Source organism: Pieris napi, chromosome 14, assembly GCF_905475465.1.
Source record: "Pieris napi chromosome 14, ilPieNapi1.2, whole genome shotgun sequence".
Lineage (NCBI taxonomy): Eukaryota > Metazoa > Arthropoda > Insecta > Lepidoptera > Pieridae > Pieris > Pieris napi.
Window position 1 is genome coordinate 1297889 of NC_062247.1, and position 25502 is coordinate 1323390.

Genomic DNA, 25502 nt, shown 5'->3' on the forward strand with positions numbered 1-25502 from the left:
TATTATATAATACTACCCTGATTAAAAATATTGATTGAAAAAAGTTCAAAAAATTTACTACATGCAAATTATAAAAAAATTTTTTTTTTTTAAATATTAATTAAACATACTCTGGACTGAAATTTGCTAGGCAACCCATATGGATTATATTTATTGACATATTAAATTAAATATAAAATAAGTTTCATTAAATAAGCATCTCGGTGAAGGTCATTGTATAGCGGGATCTTATACTATATACAGTGGTAACATTGTTTGGTATATAATGCATTAAATAAAAACAAAGACTTGAAACTATTTAACCTCTTTAAACATGTCATAGAGTATAGAGCAAAGTCTGTAAAGGGGCAAGCCGACAACAGTAAAGTAATCACCTTCCACACGCTCTACAAAAGTGCCACCAACTCCTTGGATACCATATCCACCAGCTTTGTCCCTAAAATAGGAATATATTATTATTACTGACGATCAAAACAAAAGATCTGGAATGATCTGGTTTAAAATATGACAATAAGTCATACATTAGCTAATTTACTTAGATAGCTTTAAAATTATTCATTGGGTTAGTCGGCAAATAAAGATTATTTTCTTCCTACATATTTATTTTAAACAATATGCGTTTTTCAGCTTTAAGAATTAGTTGAGACTGCAGAAAAGATCATTAAATTATTACTTGCTTGTGCCACTGAGGCCACAGGCTAAATAAATATTTAACAATTCAAATGTCTTAATAATAAAGCTTACATTGGTTCACCAGTTGCAATATATCCTCGGATTTGTTCATCATCTAATTTACCAAAGTAGACATCAGTTTTTTCAGTAAATTTTACTGTTTTCTCTAATGATTTGACAACCACTCCTGTATATACTGTGTGACCTCGTCCAGAAAGCCTGCAATTGTATATTGAGATTTTGTTTTTTAACAGTAATAAGTCTTCTCTATATAATTTATAAACATATTCATGTTTTTGATACTTATGAGCTGTGGAATATGAATATTATATTGGGATATGAACTATTGACAAAAATACTGATCTTACATTGATAACATATCAAAAGCTTCTTCTTGGGTAATTGGCTTGCCAAACATTTTACCATCAAGTGTCACCATAGTATCTGCACCAATAATAACATCAGCTGCTGCACCCTCTGTTTTGAGTCGATTGTCAACCTCTAAGACTTTTTGTAAAGCTGTCTCTTCGACAAACTCTGAGAAGTTTTGAAAATTTTCAGGATCCAAATCCTCTTTAAATAAGGATGGGCACAACTTTACTTTTAAGCCCTATAAATTAGAATAGTGTGTAAGTACATATATTAAGAAATTCAATAGTTTGTATTTATAAACATATACAACAAATGTCTACTAAGACTAGATATATGGTTAAGTGTTATTATTTACTATATCAAACCTCAATTCCGACCTAATAAATAATATACAGTTGAATAAGTACTTACAATATTTTCTATCAACTCTTTTCGTCTGGGAGAGCCACTTGCTAAGATAATATGTTTTTGTTTTAATACGTGCATTACTGGTTGAAGCATGTTTGAAGAAATTAGTTGTTACTAAATATAAGGTATTTTGGTTGAAAAACGAATAGAAGTATTAATTCTACGACAACTTTAAGATAACATTTAACAAAACATTAACATATGGTGTTAACAAGTAATGTTTATCTTTACCTATGGTAATTGCCCGCGCTTTTGTTCATAAATCATAGACTACTCTCAACTCTAGACTGTTACAATTGAGACAGATACCTAGACGACAGGCGTGCTGCGTGACCCACTTACGCCAGAAAATTCGTATGGTTACTAAAATTTTATGTAAATCGTTCATTAAACCTTGTTTTTTTATTATTGCTATATATATTATTAATAAACTAAAAGTATAGAAAACACCAAACAAACCTTAAGGGGTTTTAGCCTTGGTGCCAAAAGGGCTATACCACAGTAAATTTTAAATTCCTTAAACTATAATTTAAAAAAAATGCAATTAATACAAAAAACTAAACAAAAACAGTGTCAAAAAAAGTTTTTATACGTAATGTGTTATATGCTTAGATCAAGGCACAACTCTGAGCTTTATATTTTATGTTAGAAATTGTTTACAAAAAATGTATAATTATTTAGCATGGATATAACAAATTTGTTTGACTTTAGATAAAATAAAACTTCATTTACTTAGAACAAATTTATATTTTAGCTTGGTGAGATTATTTATGTTAACTTGAGAAAAATGTTAACTGACGTAGTTACTTCCAAAAGCACCATCCTGTGAGCAGCTTCTGAACCTTAGTTGGCTAGACCTAAATAAATTATGAAGTACTAAATTGATTTTTTCGTACCATGAATAGCGACGAATATAATTTAAAAAAAAATCAATCTGTAATTTTATATACCTTCATTAGGTTTATCAAGAATGACATCAGTCCTTGGAAACGAATTGCTTAGCATTTCCAGTGCCTGCGGTGAATTTGGAATTATGTGTGGGATACCCTAAAACAAGATAAAGATTTGAGTGTAATTTTCAAGGCAGCTTTATTTCTGCTACCTACTTGTTAATTAATATAAAAATCTTTGTTTTTGACAGCAACCCTGAGTAAAAAACATATATAATTATAATGAAGTGCTTATACAGTCTTGCTTTAATCTGTTGTATTATTTAAATTGTAAAATTCATTTGTAAGCCAAAAAATACCATAGGAACGGATATGTAGTACGTTTCGGAGACGCTTTCTCGTGGTATGTTATGTAGAGATAATTGCTTCAGTACATCTTCGCGTGTTAGGCTTGTGTTTTCTAACTGAAATTATTTAGTATTAATTGTGATTATAGCACCCTTGGGACGAATAATCAATTAATTAACATATATTAAATTACATTAATACTAAATGTTACAATCGCAAACCGATACTCCTTAATATACACACACTCCTGATTCTTAAAGGAGAAGGCACAAACCATAGACCTCCAAATGCTACAAATGCTCCTTAAATATATTTCAATTTAAAATGATTCCATATAATAAAATATTTAATTAATAATCAAATGTTATAAGAATATATGAAAATGATATCTAAAGGGGCTTGTATTTTTTTTAATGTAGCAGGGGGCCTCCGGGCAGAAGGTTTACCTGATGTTAAGTGACGCCCATAGACATCACATTACCAAGAAGCTCGCAAGTGGGTAGCCGGCCTTTCAAGAACTATTACGCTCTTTTCTTTCTTAAGTATAATTAGTTCGGAAACACTTCAGTGGGCAGCTGGTTTCACATAAGAAACGCTCAGTTATGGAACGACGGACGTAAAATTAGTAGTATATTATGAAATATATCATAATTGTAAAAAAATAAATAAACTAAAGTGCATGTAAAATAAATTACCTCAATAACAATAGTAAAAGAGGGATGCTTGAGTCGTAAGTGCGCTTGTAATTCTGACACTTGACGGAACCTACCAGGGCACCGCGGACAGGTAAAAGTACGACGCATTGGCGGGCTAAAATACATAATAAACAAAGGTACAAATGTAAATGGGAAATACACATTAAAATACATACTACTATTGACAGGAATTATTTCACTCTTAAAGCCCTAGACAAAAGCTTTTAGCGTAATATGTATGAAAATAGTGGTCACAATTCACAAGTTATCAAAACATTCACGCCTGCCGCAATAAACATTTGTCTAGAGTAAGTTATCAAGCGTGCGTGAATTGCTAGTTGTAAATATTAATAAATTACCGTCTAAGAACGTTCAGAGAACGAATGGGTTCGTTGCGAACCGAATCATTTTGTATACCGTGTACTTCTCTGAAAAAAAAATACAAAAAATATGAAATGCTCTTCTATGAGTAATCATACAAATTAAACTTCAATTGCAGTCGCTTTTATTATTTCTCCAGAAATTTTACAATGAACTCACTTTAAATGTTTTTGGAGCGCATTGACATTGTGCAAGTTGTGTCCACATTTTGGACATATTGTGGAATCCTTGATCATTTCTGAAAGAAACACTTCAAAATATTAAAAGTCAAAAATTCTTTTATTTTTTTTCTGGATCTTCAAGCACTATCTATATACACAGATTACACACAATATATTAAGTTTTAACTGACAACAAATATGGCGGTAAAAACCAGAGAAAGATTTTAACTAACTACGTCAATTGTCAAACTAGTGAAACAGAATACTACTAAAATCTATAGTTGATTTTTTTCGTTCTGTATTTAGAACTAATATTTTTAAACACGCAATGAGATAGGCTTTTCTGATTGACAGCCGATGCCGACTTTTGGTTTTACGATATTTTCCCTATGAGCAAATTCTTTGTGCGCAGATAGAGAAATCCATTGTATTAGTTTAGTCTTTATTTGAACCCAGAGTTAAGCTCGTCAAATAACATGATATAACATGACAGTTACATATTATAATATTAATAATATCATAAGTATTACTTTACTAACAATATATGGACTTTTTAATGGTCTGTATTAAATGATTTTTATTTTATTTTTATTTATTAAGAGTACCTTCATAATCATCCAACGCCTCATCACAATGTTCCTTCTGTCTATGTTTGTAAAGTTCAAATTTATTTGGCAAAACTTGGTCACAATCTCGGCATGGTATTCTAAAATAAATATAATAACTCAAAAACTATGAGAATGTCAATAAAAATTATTACGAAAAGAAAGGATAAACAAGGAGATGGAGAATTTTTTATCTGTAACAACGTTTGTCACTTTTTGCTCTGGTAATGACGTCTTCTGTGGAAAAGTATGGAAAAGTGTGTATTATTTGTAAACAAAAGAAATATTGAAAAACTATAGTCATTATATATTTAGATTACATGAACATGTCTAAAAACTGTCTGAATTAAAAACTACCCAAACAAACCGTATACCTATAATAATCTTGTCTGGCTATTTTCGTGGTACCGCCATCTTCATGTGCGGTTTTTCCGTGAATTTTCTTTCTATGATATGCAACGCTCCAGCTAAACATAAATTAAGTTAAAGATTTAATTAATAAATTACTTTAATAAATTTATATATACGTGATCGAGGTTAATTCTAAAGAAGTTATATTAAAATCCATCACAATACCATATTAAATCAAGGACGGAGCGGATGAGCGGTTTCATGGAAGATGGAGGGATCTTGGGGTCAGGACCCCCTTAGAACGTGAAATGGATTTGGTTTTTATTTGATATTATTAAAAAACTACCACTCAGTTGAATGAATTTCATACTTTCATTTGATTATTTGTAACTCGCTTTCAGCGACAACGTTAGTTTAGCTTTAATATAAAAAAACTGTGTCTTAAAATGTGCTTAGAAGCCTTAAAAGCCGGCAACGCACTTGCAAGCCAGTCCAAGAGTGGAGGTGAGCACTTAACTCTGTGTTTATACGTTTGCCTCCTGTTTCATAAAAAAGGTTAACTATTCGATTGTTCGTATAGTTACAGGTATTAAATAAATTGAGAGAGCATTGTCGGCCTAGCGGCTACAGCGTGCGACTCTCATCCCTGAGGTCATAGGTTCAATCCCCCCACCGCACCATTGCACCGATGGTTACTTAGCTCTAACGGTGAAAAAAAACATCGCGAGAAAACCGGCTTCCCTTAGACCCAGTCGACGTGTGTGTCAGAAGGCTGATCTCCTACTTGCCTATTAGATTGACAAACGATCATGATAGAGAAATCTGAGGGCCAGACCTAAAAAAGTTGTAGCACCACTGATTTATATTATTTCTTTATTAAATAAATTGACTGAACTACCTGTTAGGAAATGTCAATTCACATTGGTTACACTTAAATAAAAAGTTTTCGTTGGCATGCTTCAAGCGGCGATGTACTTGTAAATACGTCCAGTGCAGATAGGAGCGACCACAGTCCTATAACGTATTTTGTATTGTAATATATCTACTGCCTATATAGAAACTACCCTCCAAATATGTAAAAAAACTTGAGAGGTGTGAAAGGACACCCGGATGGAACGAAGTACCTTTCGATTAATTAGTGAAGGAATTGTAATAAAAATTTATTTTTTTAAGTTATAATAATATATTTTTGAAGTTATACTTTTTTAGGCGCGTTATGAAAAATTGATGAGAGTGAAATTTTACGATGCGCGCACACCGTGACACAAAATTAACAGAATGAAGTTGCCCACGGAAGATGCTACGAATAATAATAGAATTTATGTTACACTTAATGTAAGAGAATAATAATAAATATTTATTTATTTAATTTTTCAAATGTAAACTGAACTTTATTGACTATAATGACTCCTTTTTCAGTCTTTGATTAATAATTGTAATTAATTATTTGCATGCAATCAAAAACTATTTTTAATATTAATAGAACTTAATTTACAAAAAAACGGGAGAAAAATAATAAAGGATGTTGCTATGCTTACTGCTAGAAGCAGTTTCTTCCAGACGTCCCAGACATAATATAAAAAATAATAATAATAACTAATATCAAAGAAGTGCCTTCCGAAGCCGTATTCAATTACAAATGGCGTATGACGTTTTTGTCAGAAATTTCAGAATGACATACCTCACACAAAAAGTGTTTGACAACAGGAAATCCACCATATCCCAAAATCCCAGCACTGCTTGCGCTTTCCTCTTTTTTACCATCAGTTAAATTCCTTTTGTAAAACCCATGTGTTGTCTTATGGGTTGTACACCTATATTCAAAAATTAATTAATTAAAATGTTACAAGATTTTAGTTCGGGACCAACGAGAACATAAGAAAAAAAACGACGGGTTGCACTAATTATCAGTATAAAAGTACTATGATTTATGTGGTAGAATTCAATATATTATTATAATTGCGCTATCGTACACAAACATGACAATTTATATTACATTAAATACGCCTCGCCAGCTGTCTACTCTCCATCCGTCTTACGAATTTTCGATCAGGTCACGTGTCCTGACGCGAGTTTAAATTTTTTTCCCATTCCAAAAAAAGTGTACAACGTCGCTAAAGAAGTTTTCACTTCAAAAATATTATTGCAAATATTCTGTATCAAGATAATGACTGCTTCATCAGGAATTGACTCCAGGACCAGGGCTGTTGCTGTATTTTTGGAACACTTAAAACTGTCAAAAGACAGAATATGAAATTCCACTTGTATCACCTCGACGTTCGTCGTTCCACAACTGAGAGTTTCTTAAGACAGTTTTTGTCGCACACCACTATGTGCCCACTGAAGTATCCGAACCAATTCCACTTAGGGTCTTTCAAGAAGAGAGCGTATCAATTCTTTAAATGAGCTGTTTGCAACCTGTTCAAATACTTTTAGTACAAACCTGGAATATGTAGCGAAGCTGACTTTGCAGACGTGACAAACGAACGGATTTTTAACACCTTTGTGCTGGATTCTGTGCGAGTTTAGAGCGCCTTCCAAATAGAACACGCTGCGAAGAAATTTAATTTTTAAATTAAATTTGCAAAAATATTTTTATATAAACCAATACAAAGAACCCTATAATATTAACTTTTCTTCTAAAATTAGAGCACTTCTAGTCAAAGCTCTACAATATTTCGTACATTCTAAGCCTACTTGAAACTTTAAATGAATTATTTTAATTTTATTTTGTTTTCTTTACCAGGGTTATCGCTTGAAAGCGTTGTCCTCCTTAATTTTTTAATTGTAATGTATTTCTTGCAACGAAGTGTTTATTTATTTATTTCGAAAAGCTTGCCAACGCTCGGCACACATTGGTACAAGAACAATAAAATACAATTTTTAATAGACAAACATAACATACACGACGAGATAACAAAAAAAAGTGTGGCATTCAGGGACTGCCGCGGTCAAGCTATTACATAGCATTTTTTATTAACTTATGCATATTATATTTTTTTTATTTATGCAATATTTTTATTTTCTTTGATATTAATTCAATCTACCACTCTACCAGACTCAGAGACTAACACGCCTATATAGCACCTGCGCTACGTCACCGATCACGCCAGACCTATGTGAGACGCAGTAAGCGTTCTGTCCCGCTCTAACGCGTATTGGCCGCACCTATATTACGTCATCGTGTGTTAGGTTTTTATTTTCGTTACGGAATTTCTTGATTCGGTCGCCGCGCTATGGATGGAGCAACCATGGATGTGTTAAATAATAATTCTGGTAGTCCATAACTCATAGGCTCCATAACAATATAAAAACAATAAAGTACTCACTCTTCACAATATTCACACCGAAAAGCCTTTTCAATTCTGACAACTCGTATGATGGCGTTGCTCGACTCATCCATCTCTTTGAGCAGGGGCTGACTCTCTTCTTGACTCACTTCTCTTGGTATTGGCTTGCTAAGAGTGGATTCTGTAATATTTTATTGATTATTCTCTTTCTTTTGTTTCTATCAAATGGTGTTATTGGTAATGTAAAGACAGATGAGCTAGAGGGGGGGGGGGGGCGTAGTTAGGGACATCTGTCCCCCCCTATATAACACTATTTTTTTTAGTATATACGGGCAAACGGGCAGGAATCTCATCTGATGTAAAGTGATACCGCCGCCCATGGACACTCTCGAGAGGGCTCGCGAGTGCGTATCCGGCCTTTTAAGAATTGGTACGCTCTTTTCTTAAAGGACCTTAAGCTAGTTCGCTGCGACATAAACATGAAAATTAAGAATGGATGGATGTTGGAGACATATTTAAGATTAAAAACCAAATTTAATTATTGAACAGTTAATATATAATTACCAGTTTTGACAGCCTGCGTCACAAGTCCACTTGTGGGAGAGAGTCGCTCGCTGGGTTCATCCCGCTTTATGTCGTTGGCAAATGTCTCAATACATTCACTTGATTTTGTTAAGTGCTCCTAAATTTTTTATAATTATTATTTAGACTAGAATATTTAAATAAAAAGGAGGCCAACTGGCGGCCTTATCTATGAGCGATCTCTTTTAGGCAACCACTGTGATTAAAAATATATTAAATTTAAGGTGAGCACAAGAAGTGCAAACATACATAAAATATACATATGTAACTAAAATAGACTGTGAAAGGGCACATGGAAAAGAAAAGGACTCATAAAACACGATATTTTCAGTTAGATCAGTTAGTACTAAAGTTACAGGTTAATAATTGCTTCATTGGTTATGGTATTTTCGACTAAAGCTGATAGTGTCTAAGCACAGTCGTGTACACAAAAATAGACAATATTTTTTTTTATGAACATCGTTTTGAGAATCAACTGTATAGTGGTAGCAGATAATAGAAATACCTGCGCATCTGTATGGTCCCTAAAAGCACGAGAACAAATGCCACAGACCAATACGAGTTTTGGGCATAACTCCTCCTCATGCGCTCGTAAATGCATACGTAAGCGAGATCTTCGAGTCAACTGTTTCAGACATATGTGGCATTGGAATGGTTTTATCTGGAAAACCATTTTTAATAACTTTTTTATACGTTTAACATATTAGAGCAGTGTTTTTTCGGATTTTAGTGGCTTCAGCGTGAGACTCTCATCCCATCCTTTCATTCTATGTGCGCATTTAAAATTAGCTCGAACGGTGAAGGAAAACATCGTGAGAAAACTTGCCCAAGACCCAAAAAGCCGACGGCGTGTGTCAGGCACAGGCGGCTGATCACCTACTTGCCTATTATATTGATCATGATTGAGTCTGAACAGATTCAGAAATATGTGGCTCAGACTTAAAAAGGTTGTAGCGCCAGTGATTTTTTTTAATACGTTTAATACTAGCGAAAAATCAGCTATGGTGGGCATAAGTATGAAAGTGGTTACATTACTCAAGTACTAATAAAGACGCAATTTTAATTTATTGTAAGAAGAAATTATTGCTATTATTATCCACACTACGTGGTCCGTCCACGATAAATCATATTTCAGAGAAACGGTTAGAAAAAATGTGTTTGGAAGGCAGAGAACCGTAGATAATAAAATTACATTTCAAATACACGCGGGTTCTAACGCTACAGAACCGGAAAATGATGGAATGAAAAAGTATTAGGTATCTGTAAAAAAAACAATAGGGCCATGTAAGACTCGATGTCGAAAAGACTCGTATCTGTAATAAGGTATGTAGTGGTTTATGTCGAAAAGGCCCGTATCTGTACTAAGGTCTGTAAGACTTCCTGCCGAAAAGAAAAGGAAAAGCATTGAGGTTATAAAAAAATACCTGTAAATGTGTGACTCCGTGCTCATCTAATGTCTGCTTATCAAGGAATCGCTTTCCACATGTCACACATACGTATCGGCGTGTGTCTGTGTGCGTGCGACTGTGTTTTGTTAATGTCGCTCTAAAATGGAATATTTTTAATACTATAAACAAAATCGATTCATTTAAAAGACCATATAAAGTTTTCAACTGAAACTATTTAACATGGAGTAAACATAACTTGATTGAAAAAGAAGAAAGAGTACTCAGTGTTCCACTACTGTTATAGTTTTTGAAGTTATACTTCTTTTGGCGCGTTAGGGAAAAATGATCAGAGTAATTTTTTAAAATGCGCGCGCCTTTTACACCTTCACAAAAAACCGACACAACAAAATAAAAATGTCAATTTCTTTAATTATGTAGAAATATTTTTTTGTGATATTTAAATAAACTTTATTTAACTAAATAATGCATTATAATAATTTCAATGTATTAAATATCTTTTTTCTATTGTTAGTGTCGTTTTTTCTACAAAAGCAGACTACAATTTTTGAAAAGATTTTTATCTTGTTAAGCCAAAGAAGTATAACTTCTAACGCGTGTACATAAGTTTTTGAAGTTTGGTTAAAGAAATCCTCCTTAGAGGGCACGCAAAGAACAAGATCTATTGGAGATTCTTTGTCCCTCTCTTTATATATATAATTTATCGGACACAATAATTTATTGAGCATTTTAGTTATTCAAACATCAAAGTATTTTGGTTCAATTTCTTAGGTTCAAATTATACTAACCTCAAAAAGAAGGTCTTCCCACAGTCTTTAACAGGGCACTGCCACCTTTTCTGTTTACTATGTTGAAAATGTATATGGTCAAATAATTCTGTCTCTGTTAAAAACGTCGTATTCTTACATTCGTTACATTTGTACATACCATCTTCGGTTTGAAGAGCGCTTTTTTCGTGGAATTGCCTTTTAAAAAAAATACAGTACTGTAAATTCAAACCTCAATAGTTATTAGTGTATCGGAATAAAAAGTTAGTTAAATTGTATATTTTTATTAATTTAGGCGTTAATTATGCGGCAAATAATAAATTTTAAATTACGTATTCCAGCATTGTTTAAACAGTACTGTATATAACGTAATCAAATCAAGGAACACTTGAAATGACGTCAAACATTTTTATCTAACACGAAAATGAGACAGCATATAAATACAACATATGAGTGAGCAGGACAAAACAATGTGATGCCTCTGTTTTACATTGTTTGCCACCACTCTTGCCGCCAAGCAACGACTATAGATGCTACAATATGTAGTGCGAAACATTTGTTCATCAAAATATAGACTATGTATATTATTTTATTTTATGGGATTTCGTTTTTATATAATATTTTGTATGGAATCTTTTATCAAATATTACGTACATATGAAATTTGAGCCTGACTTTTGATGAAAAGGACTCATTACAGTTGTGACAAGTGACAATTTGCGGACTACCTGACCGACTTCGTTTTTTACGGATTTTCTGAAAAAGAAAATATAAAAATAGGCTTCTTTGCTAATATGTTAATAACAATGATACCTAACATTTCTGTATGTGTGAGGGACATATAAACAATAGATGTTTTACTGATATTTCCATTTAATTTTGGTTACATTAATAAAAATTTGTTTATAATTTTTTTAACTAAAAATAACTGCTACGTGTGCGACGATGCCTACATATATATCCAGTTTGTCTAGCTAAATATATTTTTATAAGAGCGTACCAATTCTTAAAAGGCCAGCAATGCACTTGCGAGCCTTCTGGCAATGTGACTTCCCATGGGCGGCGGTATCACTTAACATCAAATGCTCCTGCCCATTTGCCTCATAAAAATATATACACATATTTTGACTAATCCTTACTTAAGTATATAAAACCTTACCAATAAACTATCATCATTTGTTTGTTTCGGCCTTCCTTGCGCCCGCTGTGACAAAATATTATAAATATTTAAAAAATCTGTTATAAAAAAAACACCATATTTCTTTAAAAAAATTAGGGCACTTTCGGAATAGTCTTTTGGCTCTCTATATATCTTTCTATCCCTAATGTAACGAAATATAGCGTCTTCAAATTTGAATTAATGATTTTCCGTTCCTAGATTTAAATACTTTTTTATAAACACTACTAGAATACTTTTTATGTACTTACTTTAAAAAAGTCCTCTTTAGAAGGCACGCAAAGAACAGTATCAGTCGGCGATTTTCTCTTTCTCCCTCTCTTCCTACATTTATGAGTGTTTAGGGTTTCTGCGTTTGGGAATATACGGCTGAAATTATATTTGAGTATGTTGTAGTTCCTTTAGTAAACTTTTGCAGATTTAACCGCAATCCAAAATCGTAAATTAACATTCACTATATGAGACAAATGTCATTTCTTGCTTGAAAAATGGAGATGATTGACGACTTTACCGGTTTTTTAGCGTCACATTTCATATATAACGGCAAAAAGCTGAACGAAAAACTATGTATACTAAGTATTATATTATAACAGCGTAGAATAAAAATTTCCTTTTTTCAGGGAGCAAACGGAAAAATTATATTTTTTTTTTGAGGGGGCGGACGGACAGGAGGTTCACATGATGTTAAGTGATACCACCGTCTATGGACACTCTCAATGCCTAAGAGGTCGCGCGAGCGTTGCCGGCCTTTAAAATATATTTTTTATTTCACTCTTCTCCCTAGCACGTTTTAATCTTTTGTCTCTTTCTGTTCAATTGTGACTAAAACGGCGTAATTAGACTAATTTATATTTTTAAAAGGGGAATAATTTAATTAATAATAAAATAAAAAGTACCCACCTACAATTAAAACACTTATGCTTAATCAACTCATTGACCTTCTGTGATAGCTGAACTTTTTCATTCTGAAAAGATTTACACTAAAGTATAGGCTTAAATAAGCTTAAAAAAATTATTTGCTCTGACTGTGGAACACAATTTCAAAAGCACAACACAAATCCACCAATTAAATAACATACAAAAAATAATTCTAATTTATTAAATAATTACCTTAACTTCATTAAATTTCAACAGACTCTGCAACTGTTCATCAACGTCTTCACCAGTGTGAACGATCCATATGTCTTCATCATCACTATCTAAGGTCTCTTGTTTTACTATTGTCTCTAATTGCATTGGGGCCTGAATTAAGAATTTTTCAAAAAAATAAAAATTATTTGAGCGTGAAAAAAATCGGCGAATAAAAAAAAATGCGGTTGGTAATAACGACAGATCGTGTCAAGTGAGTAGACGAGAGAGGCCTTCGAAAACTACTAAATACGATATCGTTATGACCGAATTGTCTTCTTCGATTGGAGTGATATTAATCTGAAACTTTTTGGTAAATCGAAACATTATTGCAGTTTTAGCCGCGCAGCTCTACTATGTGGAACCAGCTATCCACTGAAGTATTTTCGAGCCAATTCGACTTAGGGTCCTTCAGGAAAGCGTATCAATTTTTAATAGGCAACGCACTGGCGAGCCCTCTAGCATTAAATGTGCGGTATCACTTAAAATCAAATGAGCCAGCAAAATAATAACTCGCTTTCCAATCAATACAAATACAGATTTGTAACTTTAGAGTGAAAATGAAGGTAGTGTCAAATATTTTAACAGATTTTTTTACCTACCATGTTTCCTTCTATACCCGACTTGTTTTCGTCGTTTTCATCTTGTCCCACTAAAACAATTTTAAGAAACTTATGGAGTAGAAGTACAGAAAAAAGACCCCAGAAAAACTTTCATAAAATTCAGTTCAGTCGGCACATGAGTAATTCAAACTAGCTACATTTGTATTTCCTACAACATCTATCTATAATGATTTATAAATTGTAACTAATGAACAAATCCGCCACTGATTTATTATTCATTACTGCCCTAAATAGATATTCTTAATGAACGGCTAATTAAGCTAGTTGGCTGCAAAATATACAAATAAAGGAATTAATTAAAAATTATTCTACCGTCATCGCTCTTTTTCGCAGAACTTCTAGTCCGTGTTGCGACCGGTGAAGACGTTTTTGATGTAACATCATTAATCTCCTTATCTATACAAAGTAAATTACAATTTACCGAGGTATTTCCGCACCAATTCGACTTAGGGTCTTTCAAGAAAAGAATGTACTAATTCTTAATAGGGCCGGCAACGCACTTCCGAGCCCTCTTACATAGAGTGTCCTTGTGCGGCGGTATTAATTAACATCAGGTGAGACTCCTGCCTATTTGCCCCATGTTATATATAAAAAATATGTTTACGAAAAAGTTCACGATCTTCCAAGTAATCAATTTAGTTAGATAAAGTAACTAGTAACTCAAATTTTCAATTTTAAAACTTTCAACTGCTAATCATTGAATTACCTATAAATAAGAATCGCAAAATATGTTGCTAAGCTCAAAACTCGAAGGCCAAATCGAGTATTTTTTTATTTATTCCTTAAACCGAGGGAGAAGATTTTTATTCCGGAAAAGCGAAAAGTCTCTATGGGTTAGCATAGCAAAATGTTCTATATGTTGGTATATCCTTAAAAGGTAGGCTAAGTAAAATTATATTCAGGCGAAACGAAGGTTGCCGGGACAGCTAGCTTTTTATATTCAAATGTTTCATTATCTGTACTTTTACACTTAGCTCTTAGCAAGGGTTGTCTGGAAGAGATCGCTTATAGGCGATATACGCAATAAGCCCATTGCTCTCAGCCTTTTGATTTATAACCGTATGTAGTGTATGCAAAAGTGAAAATAAACAAAATACTCGTCACTTTTACTGGCCGATTGTCGTCAATGAAAATTATCTTACTCTTTTTCTTACAATACTTAAGGAGTTTCTTGCCCATTCATCTGCATATGATACTACTTTTTGGAAGGGGCAACTTTAATTTTTTTACATTTTTAACTTGTAATTTTAACATCACAAAATGCCTTTTAATAGGCCTAGTTGAAATAAATTGATTGACTTTGAAGATCGTGAAAGAGTTCTTCGTTTTTACCGTTTCTAACATTGGGCATTTACATAACTAATGAATTCAAAACACTTTCTCACCGAATCAAACCTAGGATCTACTTATACACCATGTTTACTGAACTTTTTCTCAGCAAACATTTCAGCAACTTTTCGCATACTTTCTGATTATTTGGTAACTAAGTTTATTAGGATAAAAAATGGCTGTCGCTACAGGTACTTACCCTCATTTTGTGCATCTTTGCTTTCTTTAGGTGGTTCGTGCGCTGTCTTTACATGTCCCTTTAACCACTTTAAGTTCGCGTAACCTTAAATTAAGCATTTGCAATTATTTATTAAAGTATTATTTGCATTAGATTTACAATTTACAATACTATATAATAAAATCTAGATCTTATGTATAGACTAACCTACTCTATTGTATTGTAAAGTTACACGTGGCGGCGGTATCAGTTATTCTATAACAAAATATTAAACAAATCTACTCTATTTAGTATAAAAACCTACTTGTCGGAGTAATATTCAAGTAACGACGACACTACAACTAAAATGACTCTTTTTACACAAATCAACATATATACCATTCTCTACCCACAAAATATTTTTTCTATCTACCCCCACAAACACTGCATAAATACCATAATCACACAATGGACAAGGAAATACGGCTTCCTCGTCTAAATCATGTTTATGCTCTTCACAGTGATCCATCACTTCTGGTAAATCCACAAAATTTTTGTCACAAAAGCTATAAAGGAATGTTGCAAATTATTAATAGATTCTAATATAATATATTTGAAGAATACCAATGACACTATCGAAGCTTTTCTTATTTAGAAATTTAAGTTTATATATTTTTTTAATTTAATTTCTAATTTATATTACCGGCACTTTAATTCCGCTAAATGCTTAGTTTGATATTTTCCCAAGAATTTTTTAACTTCTTCATCTGCCTCATCTACATTATCTATCGCTTTATCGAGTTCTGTTTCCGGTTCTATAATCTCTACGTCACTAGAACTTTCCTTTCCGCCATTTAAATCTGTCCTTAGTGGTTTGTCTTTGTTTTGATCCGAGAATTTCTTTTTCAAATCAATGTCGGTTATGTTTTGAAAAATGTACTGTTGGTTATTTTTTATAACCAAATATTCGTCGCTATTAAGAGATTCGTTCGGACTTTTAACCAGACACAATTTGAAATGGTCTTCTAGACACTGTTCACAGATAATTTTTAGCTGCACCGATGTTCTTTTTTGAGGTGAACATCTGTGAATTCTTTGATCTTCATTATCGAATAAATACATTTTCTCATAATTATTCCGGATTATCTTTCCACAGATACAACAATCCTGATTTGGGCCTGCATCTAAATTGGATTTATACCAGTTTTTATGCACGATTCTGGATGGGTCAGATTTTCTGGAATGCTTTCGTTTATCATAATTAATTGATTTATCATAGGGTAGATGCGTCACAGGCGAATCTTTAAACATGTTTAATATATCCTCTCTTGTAAAAACATCTTTTTGATTATCTTCATATTTTTTGTAGTTGTCTTTAATAATCGTTGTCGGTGATGCGGCTCCATTAACTGAGTTTAATACTGCATAAGTTTTAGTATTGGATTCTAAATATTTTCTAAATTGTAATTCATAATTAGATGTGTTATTGCATATAGACTTAAAAGGTAGGCTATTAATAAAGCTTTTGGCTCTTGTCGGGCTGGAATTTCTGCTAGACCAACGCGATACTGGGCTATCGATGTGAAAGTCTTTGATACTGATATTGTCATCAAAATCAATTTCTTCGACTGGATCATCTGTGTACTTGATGAAAGGGATTTTTTCAGCAGTTAAATCAATTAAAGGGTCTTCGTTGTCGAATTGAATTTGAGTTGCGTTTATTTGAGTACCGTCATCTAGAACGTATACTAAATCGTCGTTTTCTTTTTCTATATCACTATATCCTGATTGAATATAACTGTCAGAAATGTGTCTACTTACATTTTGCTGATTATTAAGAAAGAACTGATATATATTATCATCTAGAGATACTGGTTGATTGCCGGTGATTGAATTTAAATCAATATCAAAACCTAATTGTGATCTGAAATAATTACCAAAATATAATCCGAGATCTAGAAATGCAAATATAAAACTAAATATCAATGTGTTTATAAAATGAATCTTTATTAGGTATATGAATCTTTAAATAGTCTCTTTGACATATATATGTTTAACATTAAAAGGTACCAAATGTTGCTGTTCACCTAGAAATGATTCAATATATATATATATTTATATAATCCAATGTCTACACTGTAGGAATTTTAATTTAATTAATGAGAGAACCTTACAAATATGTACTTACTTGGCTTTGTCAAAAAATAGCCGAAAGTCATCATGTGGATCAATTTTTAAAGTTACTTCATCACCATTAATATTATCCATGCACAGGACCAGGGGTGGCGGATCTGCCATTTTAGCTTCTACAAAAAAAATGTGTTACATATGAATGTAAAAAAGAATAATTGTAATGGACAGTGGGCTGTACATAGTAAATCTAACTTTTTACTTTAAAAATATTATAAATTAAATTAAAGTACCAATATTATAAACTACTTTAATCTTAATTTTTAGCAATTGATATTATTTCTTTTACATAAAAGAAACTAACTAACTGTACCAGTTACAGTTTCAGCAGGCTTAATAAAAAAAAAAAGAATAGAGCTTTGTACCCATATTTTTTCTATGGGATACGAGAAAATAATGTTAAATATCATCCAGAGAAAGAGAAAAATGATCATTTATTCATGTAGGTAACATAATGTACATGTTTGAAAAAAATAGCAAGGGTTAAAATTTACTAAAACTCTTATTACAGAGAGAGAGACAAAATTATGTTAATTTAGTTTTTCAATGTTTTCTAAGATCAGATTCACATTATGACAAAAGTAAATAAAAGACAATTGATGAAAAGTTATAAATAAAGTTATATGAAATAATAAAACAAAAAGTTTGGCTTCTGCACATTGTTTAACTGTTTTCTTACAATCAATAACAATATAATAAAACAGAGTCTGAGCTAAAATAAAAACTAAATGAACACTGAATATTGGATGTTTTATGCCTTTTATTTCCAGCCAAGAAATTATGTTGAAATTGAAGACGAAATAGAAAAAAAACAGGTTGTGTGTGGCCAGTGAATACATTCTAAAGTAGTGTAACAAACATTAAAACGACAATTTAGGTGAAAGGGCATTATGATGAAATAAAAACTAAAATTTTACTAACCAGTTCCAGGTATTCATCAAGAAAATTCTAGTTTATCATAAAACTGGCAGAGAAAACAAATGACGATTCTGACTGTTTCGTTGAGAATTTTTTTATTCAAATTTTGTAAGTCGCGCCTCGGCCACACAATTGCGACAATTGATGATATTATTTGTCATTTCGTATTCAGCGGGAAATGTCTAGCATATGTGTCATTTTTGACACTTTCTTGAATAGTATTAACACCGCAAATTGGTAACATGCTTGGCAACTAGTTTCTATGAATGTATATTTTGAAAAAAAAAAATATTAGAATATTCGCTTGATTTAAAGTTTAGATGCTTAAAATAGCTTGCATTTATTGTTTTTACGGGTACTGATTACGACTAATAAGGCTAAGGAATGAATTGTGTGACATGTAAATAGTTTGAATAATATTTAATATTTTGTACGATATATAGTATTCCAAAATTCTTTACTTTTCGTTTTAATCAATAATAATTAATAGTTTACAATTTTATTGATATAACGTATTATATGGGCTCTGTGGATACTAAATTTGTTTGACATAACCCAAACTTGCAACACAATTTCTAGTCTGTGATTGTGAAAGCATTAAGCAATTAATGGCATGGCGAGTTAATGGCAATTCTTGTCATTTTGTTCGGCTTCTAGACTTTATATTTTATTGTTTTTTATAAACCCGCCTAAGTAATAATCGGTGTGATGGGAAAGTTTTTGTTCTAAAATGCAGTCCGTCGTATCTTACGTCCGTTCTTTGCTGGGCTGGGCTGAAGAAGACGAAATTAAAAAGACTATTATAAAACGACACAGGTATGGCTTTGACACTTGTTTACAACATTAATCTATCTAGTTATGGCGGTAAAGTCGTTGTATGAAAACATATTTACTATGTTCGATTAATGTGAGCTGCAATTGAGATTAAAAACGCACCAACATGTATAAAATACCATTAAAAGTTGCGTCAAAGTTTTGGAAGTAAGTTTTGGTTTACTATTTAACAAATTGTTAAAGCCGTTTCATATTAAACTTTGTCGTGTTTTAGATATGATGATGACTATTCTGATGATGGACGTCCGAAGAAAGTAAAACATAATATTGAAAACACAATTTTTCCTGGAGTTATGACTTCAAAAGGTATTATATATTTCTAATTGTTGGTGTGCCTATGTGAAGTATTCAAATCAAAAAATTTGTATTTTTTTAGATTTGTTTGAAGATGAGTCATATAAAAACGTAAGAATAGTACCAATAGAAATTGAGGATAGACGTCCAAGCACCTCAACCCCATATGAAAACATAAATAAGGAGAATCGCACCAGGACAGTGCCAGTTAAAATAATTGGTAGGCAGAATGGATCACTAACTCCTATTAGAAAAGAAAAACTGCATGGACCAGGAAATCGTTTAGTTCGGGCTGTACTTATTGATGATGATGCTGCTGATGAACAAGAGGTACTTACATTAACTTGTACATATGTTTTATTTATTATTGACTATAGTAAACTCTTATTTATAATTAAACTGTAAGTAATGAGCTGTGTTAGGTAATTATAATCTGATTTTCATGTTCTAGGTTACATTAGTGGAAACTCAGCCACCTAAAGAAAAACCAAAACTTTACATTAATTTAGATGACGATGAAGACAATGATAGAGATGTTGTGTTTGTGAAAAGAGTTTCTTCACCACCTTCAAGTAAACCTTTCAAACTGGTCATTGACGATAATGATACAACAGATTTTGCTGAGCCTACAAAATATAGACAATATCGTAAAATAGTTGACAGAGGCACAAATGTTTCACCAAGATCATATAGTATTCTTAGAAATAATGGTGGTATTCAAAAATCATATAAAAAAGCTCCATCACCATCATTACCAAACTGGCTTTCAGCAAATTCCACAATGAATCCGAGAACAAGAAACAACAACCTTAATGGCACCAAGTCAACACTACTAAAACTTTTTAATATAGAAGAAAAGAATAACTTTAGGGAACTTATTAAAAAAGTCTGTAATGCAAATCAAACACCACACACACAGAAACCGATTGACATAATTAATTTAGCAGAGGAATCAGCATCATTTAGGCTGACAAGGAAATCGCAAAAGAGTTCTCTGAATGAAATCAAAAGGTTTGAAAAAGACTTGAAAGGTAAAGAAAGTGAATCAACAACAGAATATGATCCAATAACAGTAGCATCAATTACCTCTTCAGATTCAGAAATAGAAGTTATACCATCTGATTCTTCAGTTTCATCAACAAGAATAGAGCCTTTAAATACATTGAGAGACTCATTCAGAGACAGAGATGTAGTATCTAGTGAATGGTTAAGAAAATTAGATACTAAATATAAGAACAAAAAGAAAGAGACACAAGTTAAGTTAAATGATGCCCGACGAGAGTCTGATATTATATCAAAAGTTAACCATGAGCAATGTTTAGCACATTTAAGGAATAAGCTAAAGTATGAGTTGTGTATACCCGAAAGTTTGATTGAGGAGGAGCAGCCAGCTGTTGAGTTACCCCCACTAACTGCGGAACAAGAGAAACTAGTCAGTAGAGCATTGGGGCCGGGACCTCAAGGACAAGTGCTTATTGAGAAATTTAATTTAAGGATAACTAGGTGAGTTGTCTTTTTATCGGTAGGGCAAACCCCAGTTCTGGATTTTTAAAATGAAAATTTTCTATTAATTTGTTACACTTTAATGATTTTTAAAGCTTTAATTCAGAACCTTTAAAGATCTATAATCTAACTATATATTTTTAATAGTCTATTGAGTTACATTTTAACTATGAAATTAAGTAATTTTAACAACCATCTGAAATTGTAATATTTTTATAATTACATTGTCTTTTTGTCCAAATAAAGTATTGATTCATTTTTATATTGATTGCTTTGAACCAATATTATAATCAAGCGTAGTTTGTGTGCTATTTTGATTTTAATAAAATTAAGTAGAAGATATTTTTTATCTTTAGAGTATAATAATAAATTTTACCAGATTTATATTTGGTTTAATCTTGACCAGAGACATTCCATTTTAAGGTAGAGCAGAGACAATTGACTGATAATGATTTAATGTTATATGTACTAGATTATTTTTAAATTTATGCAGCTGTATTTTACCCTCAGCTTGATATTAAAAACAACTCTAACCCAACATAACCAACAACTCAAAACCATAGACAATGCTTTTTTAACAAACTATAAATTTATTAATAAATAAATACTTTCCAGACGAGACCTCCAAACATTATCAGGTCTAAATTGGCTGAATGATGAAGTGATAAATTTCTACATGAATTTACTAATGCAAAGATGCGGAGAACGAAAAGATTTGCCCCAAGTGTATGCTGCTAACACTTTCTTCTATCCCAAATTGATGCAGAGTGGACAAGCTGGATTGCGACGGTGGACTAGAAAGGTTTTTTTATTTCTTATTAATTCAAATTTAAAAAATTTTTTAAACCAGGGAGGAATTTAACCTCCTTGCTTAATTTTTTTAATTTTCTTTCTTTATTCTAACAAATTACCAGTTGTTTACGATGCTAAAGTGCTTTAAGTCCCATAACCTAAAGAAGGTGGTGAATAGACATTTGTCATTTACTGGATTATACTTTTAAAGCTTTTTGTGAGCAAACTGCCTCTTGTCTATGGTTTCCTTGGGAAAACTTTTCTTATATATATAAATTTGTTTACTTTTAAAATTCATTGATTGGTTGGTATATTACAGTATAGTACAGTGTTATGGCCTGATAAATTTTGTCATTTCCAAAAATTCTATAAAATAAATACCTATAAATAATATAAAATAGCATTTGCCTAAATTTTAAAACAAGATAATTCCAATGCGTAAACTTAGCTTCATAACTGCCATAAAACTAAACAAATAACAGTATTTTCCAATTATTTTCTGTTGTGCATTCTCTTTACTATCATATAACTTTGAGTCAAATAAATATATTTTTTTATTTCTATTGCTATAGATAGTTTGAGAACCTCTTTTTGAAAGCAAAATAAAAAATAAATTAAACTTTGTAAATGCTGAAAAACTTTTTCTAAGAAATTCAAAATTAGAATAATTTATTTGTATGACAGAATCCCCCAGAAATTTAAAACAATTATTATTTATTGTTTAGGTAGACATATTCGCACACCAGCTGATGGTGGTTCCTGTCCACTTGGGAGTCCATTGGTGTATGAGTATCATCGACTTCCGGGAGAAGAAGATATCCTACCTGGATAGTATGGGAGGGAAGAACCAGGCGGCCCTGGTTGCGCTACTGCAGTATCTCCGGGATGAACATAAAGACAAGAAGGGACAACCCTTTGATGATAGTGGATGGAAGACTGAGTGCTTACGAGTGAGTATGAGTATCTGACAAAGACCAGTTTCTATTTCCAACGAGTCGTTGATTTTGTATATCGATTAAATCTGAGGTCTTTGATATGGATTGTCTATTTCGCTTAAAAAAAAAGGGTTAATACTTAATAGGCATAGCTAATATTTGCCATAGATAGAGTAGTAGATGTCAATGCATACAAACAATCAGAAACTGACATTAGCGTGTCAACATATACATATAAGTATTTTCATGCATTTTATCTAACTAGACTATAAAAATTATGCATCTCCTAGCAAAATCATTAAGGACTTTAAATAATGTTTTTTTTAATTCGGCATTTAAAATAGTTTTTTTTGCTAATAGTCAAACTAGACTTTTGACCACATCCCCTAAAATAACAATATTAGTTGTTCTATTATAAATTTTATTAATTCAAATACTATAAGAAAAATATCTTCATGGACATGTGCTATGAAATTCATAATGATATCCTCTAATCTCTATAGCAATCAGTTTATAAGTATTTTAAATTTTTGTCATTCGATATTTAAATTGAAACTTTTTTTTTCGTTGAAACTTCTGGCCAAAGTCTCGACCGGAAACTGGCATAAAGTTAAAACTATTGCTTCAATATAAAAAAAAGTGTCTACCGAATTTATAGTACGCCAATTGTTTTGAAATTTAAATATCTTTAAAATTTTAGGATATCCCCCAACAAATGAACGGCAGTGACTGCGGTATGTTTGCGTGTACGTTCGCGGAATTCTCATCGCGGAATGCGCGATACACATTCACACAGGCTGACATGCCCTATCTGAGAAGAAAAGCGGCCTTCGAGATTTTACAAGGGAAGTTGTTACTATAAGAAATAGTCCATAAGTAATGAACAATCTTCACATACAGTCCTAAAAACAATAAAAAAATGTGTTTTTTGTATGTTAATATTTTTTTCTATCCAGTGTAATTAGCTGAATCTCTATTAAATGTTTTAAACGGGTTTTTTTGGTTCAATACTCAAAATTGTACGAATTTGGTCACTTAACATAAATAAGACAAAAATGTTTTAACCCCGAAGTTACAGCAGTTTGCAGATACTATTCGTAATTTTTACGAGGCGTAATCGTTTACTAGACTAAAAACGTTAGCTCCTTAGGGTTAAGGAATGTGGCGATTCGGAGGTCTTGGGTTTGATTCCTGGCGAATCAATAACATTCGTAAACAAAATAGAAGTCTAGTATATGCCCCGTTCAGTTACGGTAACTTAAACTCCGAGTCGTAATGAATACGACTGGTTTTTCATTTAGCAACCCTTTGTATATTACAGATGTATGTATGTATGTTAATTAAATACTTTATTTGGACTATATCTTAAGAAATAATATATTAAAGAACTTCCAATATGTTTTTCATTAAATTTCCTAAAATTTCTTCCGAAAACTAATGTCCTATGCTATTACTGGAATTTTGAAAATGTTATTTTTTATCTGTATTAATGTCTTACAAAAATCTTAATTTCTCTATCATTTATGGCCTCGAAATAGTCAGGATATTTGACATAAAAACCTTAATAATAAACCTCCTTTCAAGTGAATTGTCAACTTGACCAATTGCCAGAAACCTTTGACTCAATTTCACGACATTCGAACTGTAAGATATTTTTGCTATATCAATTTTCAAATCCAATGTCCATAGGTAAGAAATTCTGACCTCTTGACTTCCAGGAGTAGTATCTCGTATTTGAGACTCATCTATTGGACTTGTCAATCCTATGCAAATGTCAATTTAAAAGTTCCATATATGTAAAACAAACAAACGAATAATATATCATATTAGGCAAGCATACACAACAGATAAACGTAAGAAGGTAAAGGTCTAAAGACGCTGGCATGTCCACGACTTGGGCGAATTAAAAAAAAACTCATTACTGTCACATTGACAGACGCAAATGAATGAAATGGCGGGCTGAATCACGAATTACTATTTTGTACCACGAGATTGTGGATTTTTTTAGAGAAAAAATATGCAAAGACAAGGTACGGTCTTAAGACAGCAGAATAAAAAAATGTTTTTAAGGATTTTGACTAAAACTACAAATTAGAATTTTATAGATTAGAATAAGTTGTATATAAATCTGAACAAAATATGTTCGTTTAGCTGTTGGTTAAAAAAATTGTTCCAGAGACTAACACCAATTGTTAATAAAATGGTCTGATTCCACTGTTACTTAGTGGCCGTTCAAGTATTACATAAGCACTATAAATAGGCATTGAGTGGAATACTTTTTAATTTTTTTTGGCCTTATTCAAATAAATAATATAATATAAAACTTAGAAATTGTTTAGTTTAACACCAGACTATTGTACAATGTACATATTATCCAACTTATATAAAAAACCCCTTTACTTCAAATAGACACGAAATACATTTACCTTCGTAAATTGGTCTCAATGTACTCTTTCGTCCCTTTCTGCCAGATTGTGTTTACGCTGTGGTGAAAAGAGATAGATGAGTTCTTTAGTTTAAACTGCAATAGTGATTTTAAGAGGGTCAATGTAGGCATATACGTGATCTGTATTTAATGATTTATTTTAAGGTTTAATGTTAAGATAAATAGTATTTTTCATTAAAATTTGATTCGTATTTTACTTTTATTTAGAATATTTTTGCATTTAAGTCCTGTTCAGTAAGGTATTTAAAA

General features: G+C 31.9%; 3 protein-coding genes across 9 annotated transcripts; 1 reads left to right on the forward strand and 2 right to left on the reverse strand.

Moving 5' to 3' along the window:
- Positions 1 to 240: 240 nt before the first annotated feature.
- On the reverse strand, positions 241 to 1724 carry LOC125056134 (dTTP/UTP pyrophosphatase). Its single transcript, XM_047659096.1, has 4 exons — positions 1456 to 1724; positions 1041 to 1282; positions 745 to 891; positions 241 to 436 (listed from the first exon to the last, which is right to left on the reverse strand). The coding sequence occupies exons 1-4, from the start codon at positions 1543 to 1545 to the stop codon at positions 295 to 297; spliced, it is 621 nt and encodes a 206-aa protein (XP_047515052.1). The 5' UTR covers positions 1546 to 1724; the 3' UTR covers positions 241 to 294.
- A 455-nt stretch (positions 1725 to 2179) lies between these two features.
- On the reverse strand, positions 2180 to 18573 carry LOC125056133 (zinc finger protein 62 homolog). 6 transcript variants are annotated; one of them, XM_047659091.1, is made up of 28 exons: positions 18453 to 18573; positions 17530 to 17647; positions 16045 to 17265; positions 15798 to 15907; positions 15384 to 15467; positions 14168 to 14251; positions 13835 to 13884; positions 13215 to 13346; positions 13005 to 13069; positions 12356 to 12473; positions 12087 to 12131; positions 11583 to 11683; positions 10950 to 11126; positions 10180 to 10300; positions 9261 to 9416; positions 8738 to 8855; positions 8213 to 8354; positions 7327 to 7434; positions 6565 to 6697; positions 5782 to 5897; positions 4907 to 4999; positions 4533 to 4633; positions 3926 to 4004; positions 3745 to 3813; positions 3386 to 3500; positions 2702 to 2806; positions 2403 to 2499; positions 2180 to 2309 (listed from the first exon to the last, which is right to left on the reverse strand). In XM_047659091.1, the coding sequence occupies exons 2-28, from the start codon at positions 17637 to 17639 to the stop codon at positions 2296 to 2298; spliced, it is 3864 nt and encodes a 1287-aa protein (XP_047515047.1). In that variant the 5' UTR covers positions 17640 to 17647; positions 18453 to 18573; the 3' UTR covers positions 2180 to 2295. The 6 variants fall into 6 exon arrangements, 5 of the variants coding, with proteins under 5 accessions (XP_047515047.1, XP_047515046.1, XP_047515049.1 ...); XM_047659090.1 differs by having other exon boundaries at positions 2180 to 2328; XM_047659093.1 differs by lacking the exon at positions 14168 to 14251 and having other exon boundaries at positions 2180 to 2328.
- A 459-nt stretch (positions 18574 to 19032) lies between these two features.
- Positions 19033 to 24202, forward strand: LOC125055907 (sentrin-specific protease 1-like). Of its 2 annotated transcripts, none has more exons than XM_047658626.1 (7): positions 19033 to 19265; positions 19498 to 19589; positions 19660 to 19907; positions 20029 to 21080; positions 21696 to 21882; positions 22598 to 22822; positions 23508 to 24202. In XM_047658626.1, the coding sequence occupies exons 1-7, from the start codon at positions 19180 to 19182 to the stop codon at positions 23667 to 23669; spliced, it is 2052 nt and encodes a 683-aa protein (XP_047514582.1). In that variant the 5' UTR covers positions 19033 to 19179; the 3' UTR covers positions 23670 to 24202. The 2 variants fall into 2 exon arrangements, with proteins under 2 accessions (XP_047514582.1, XP_047514583.1); XM_047658627.1 differs by lacking the exon at positions 19033 to 19265 and adding an exon at positions 19301 to 19430.
- Positions 24203 to 25502: the final 1300 nt, after the last annotated feature.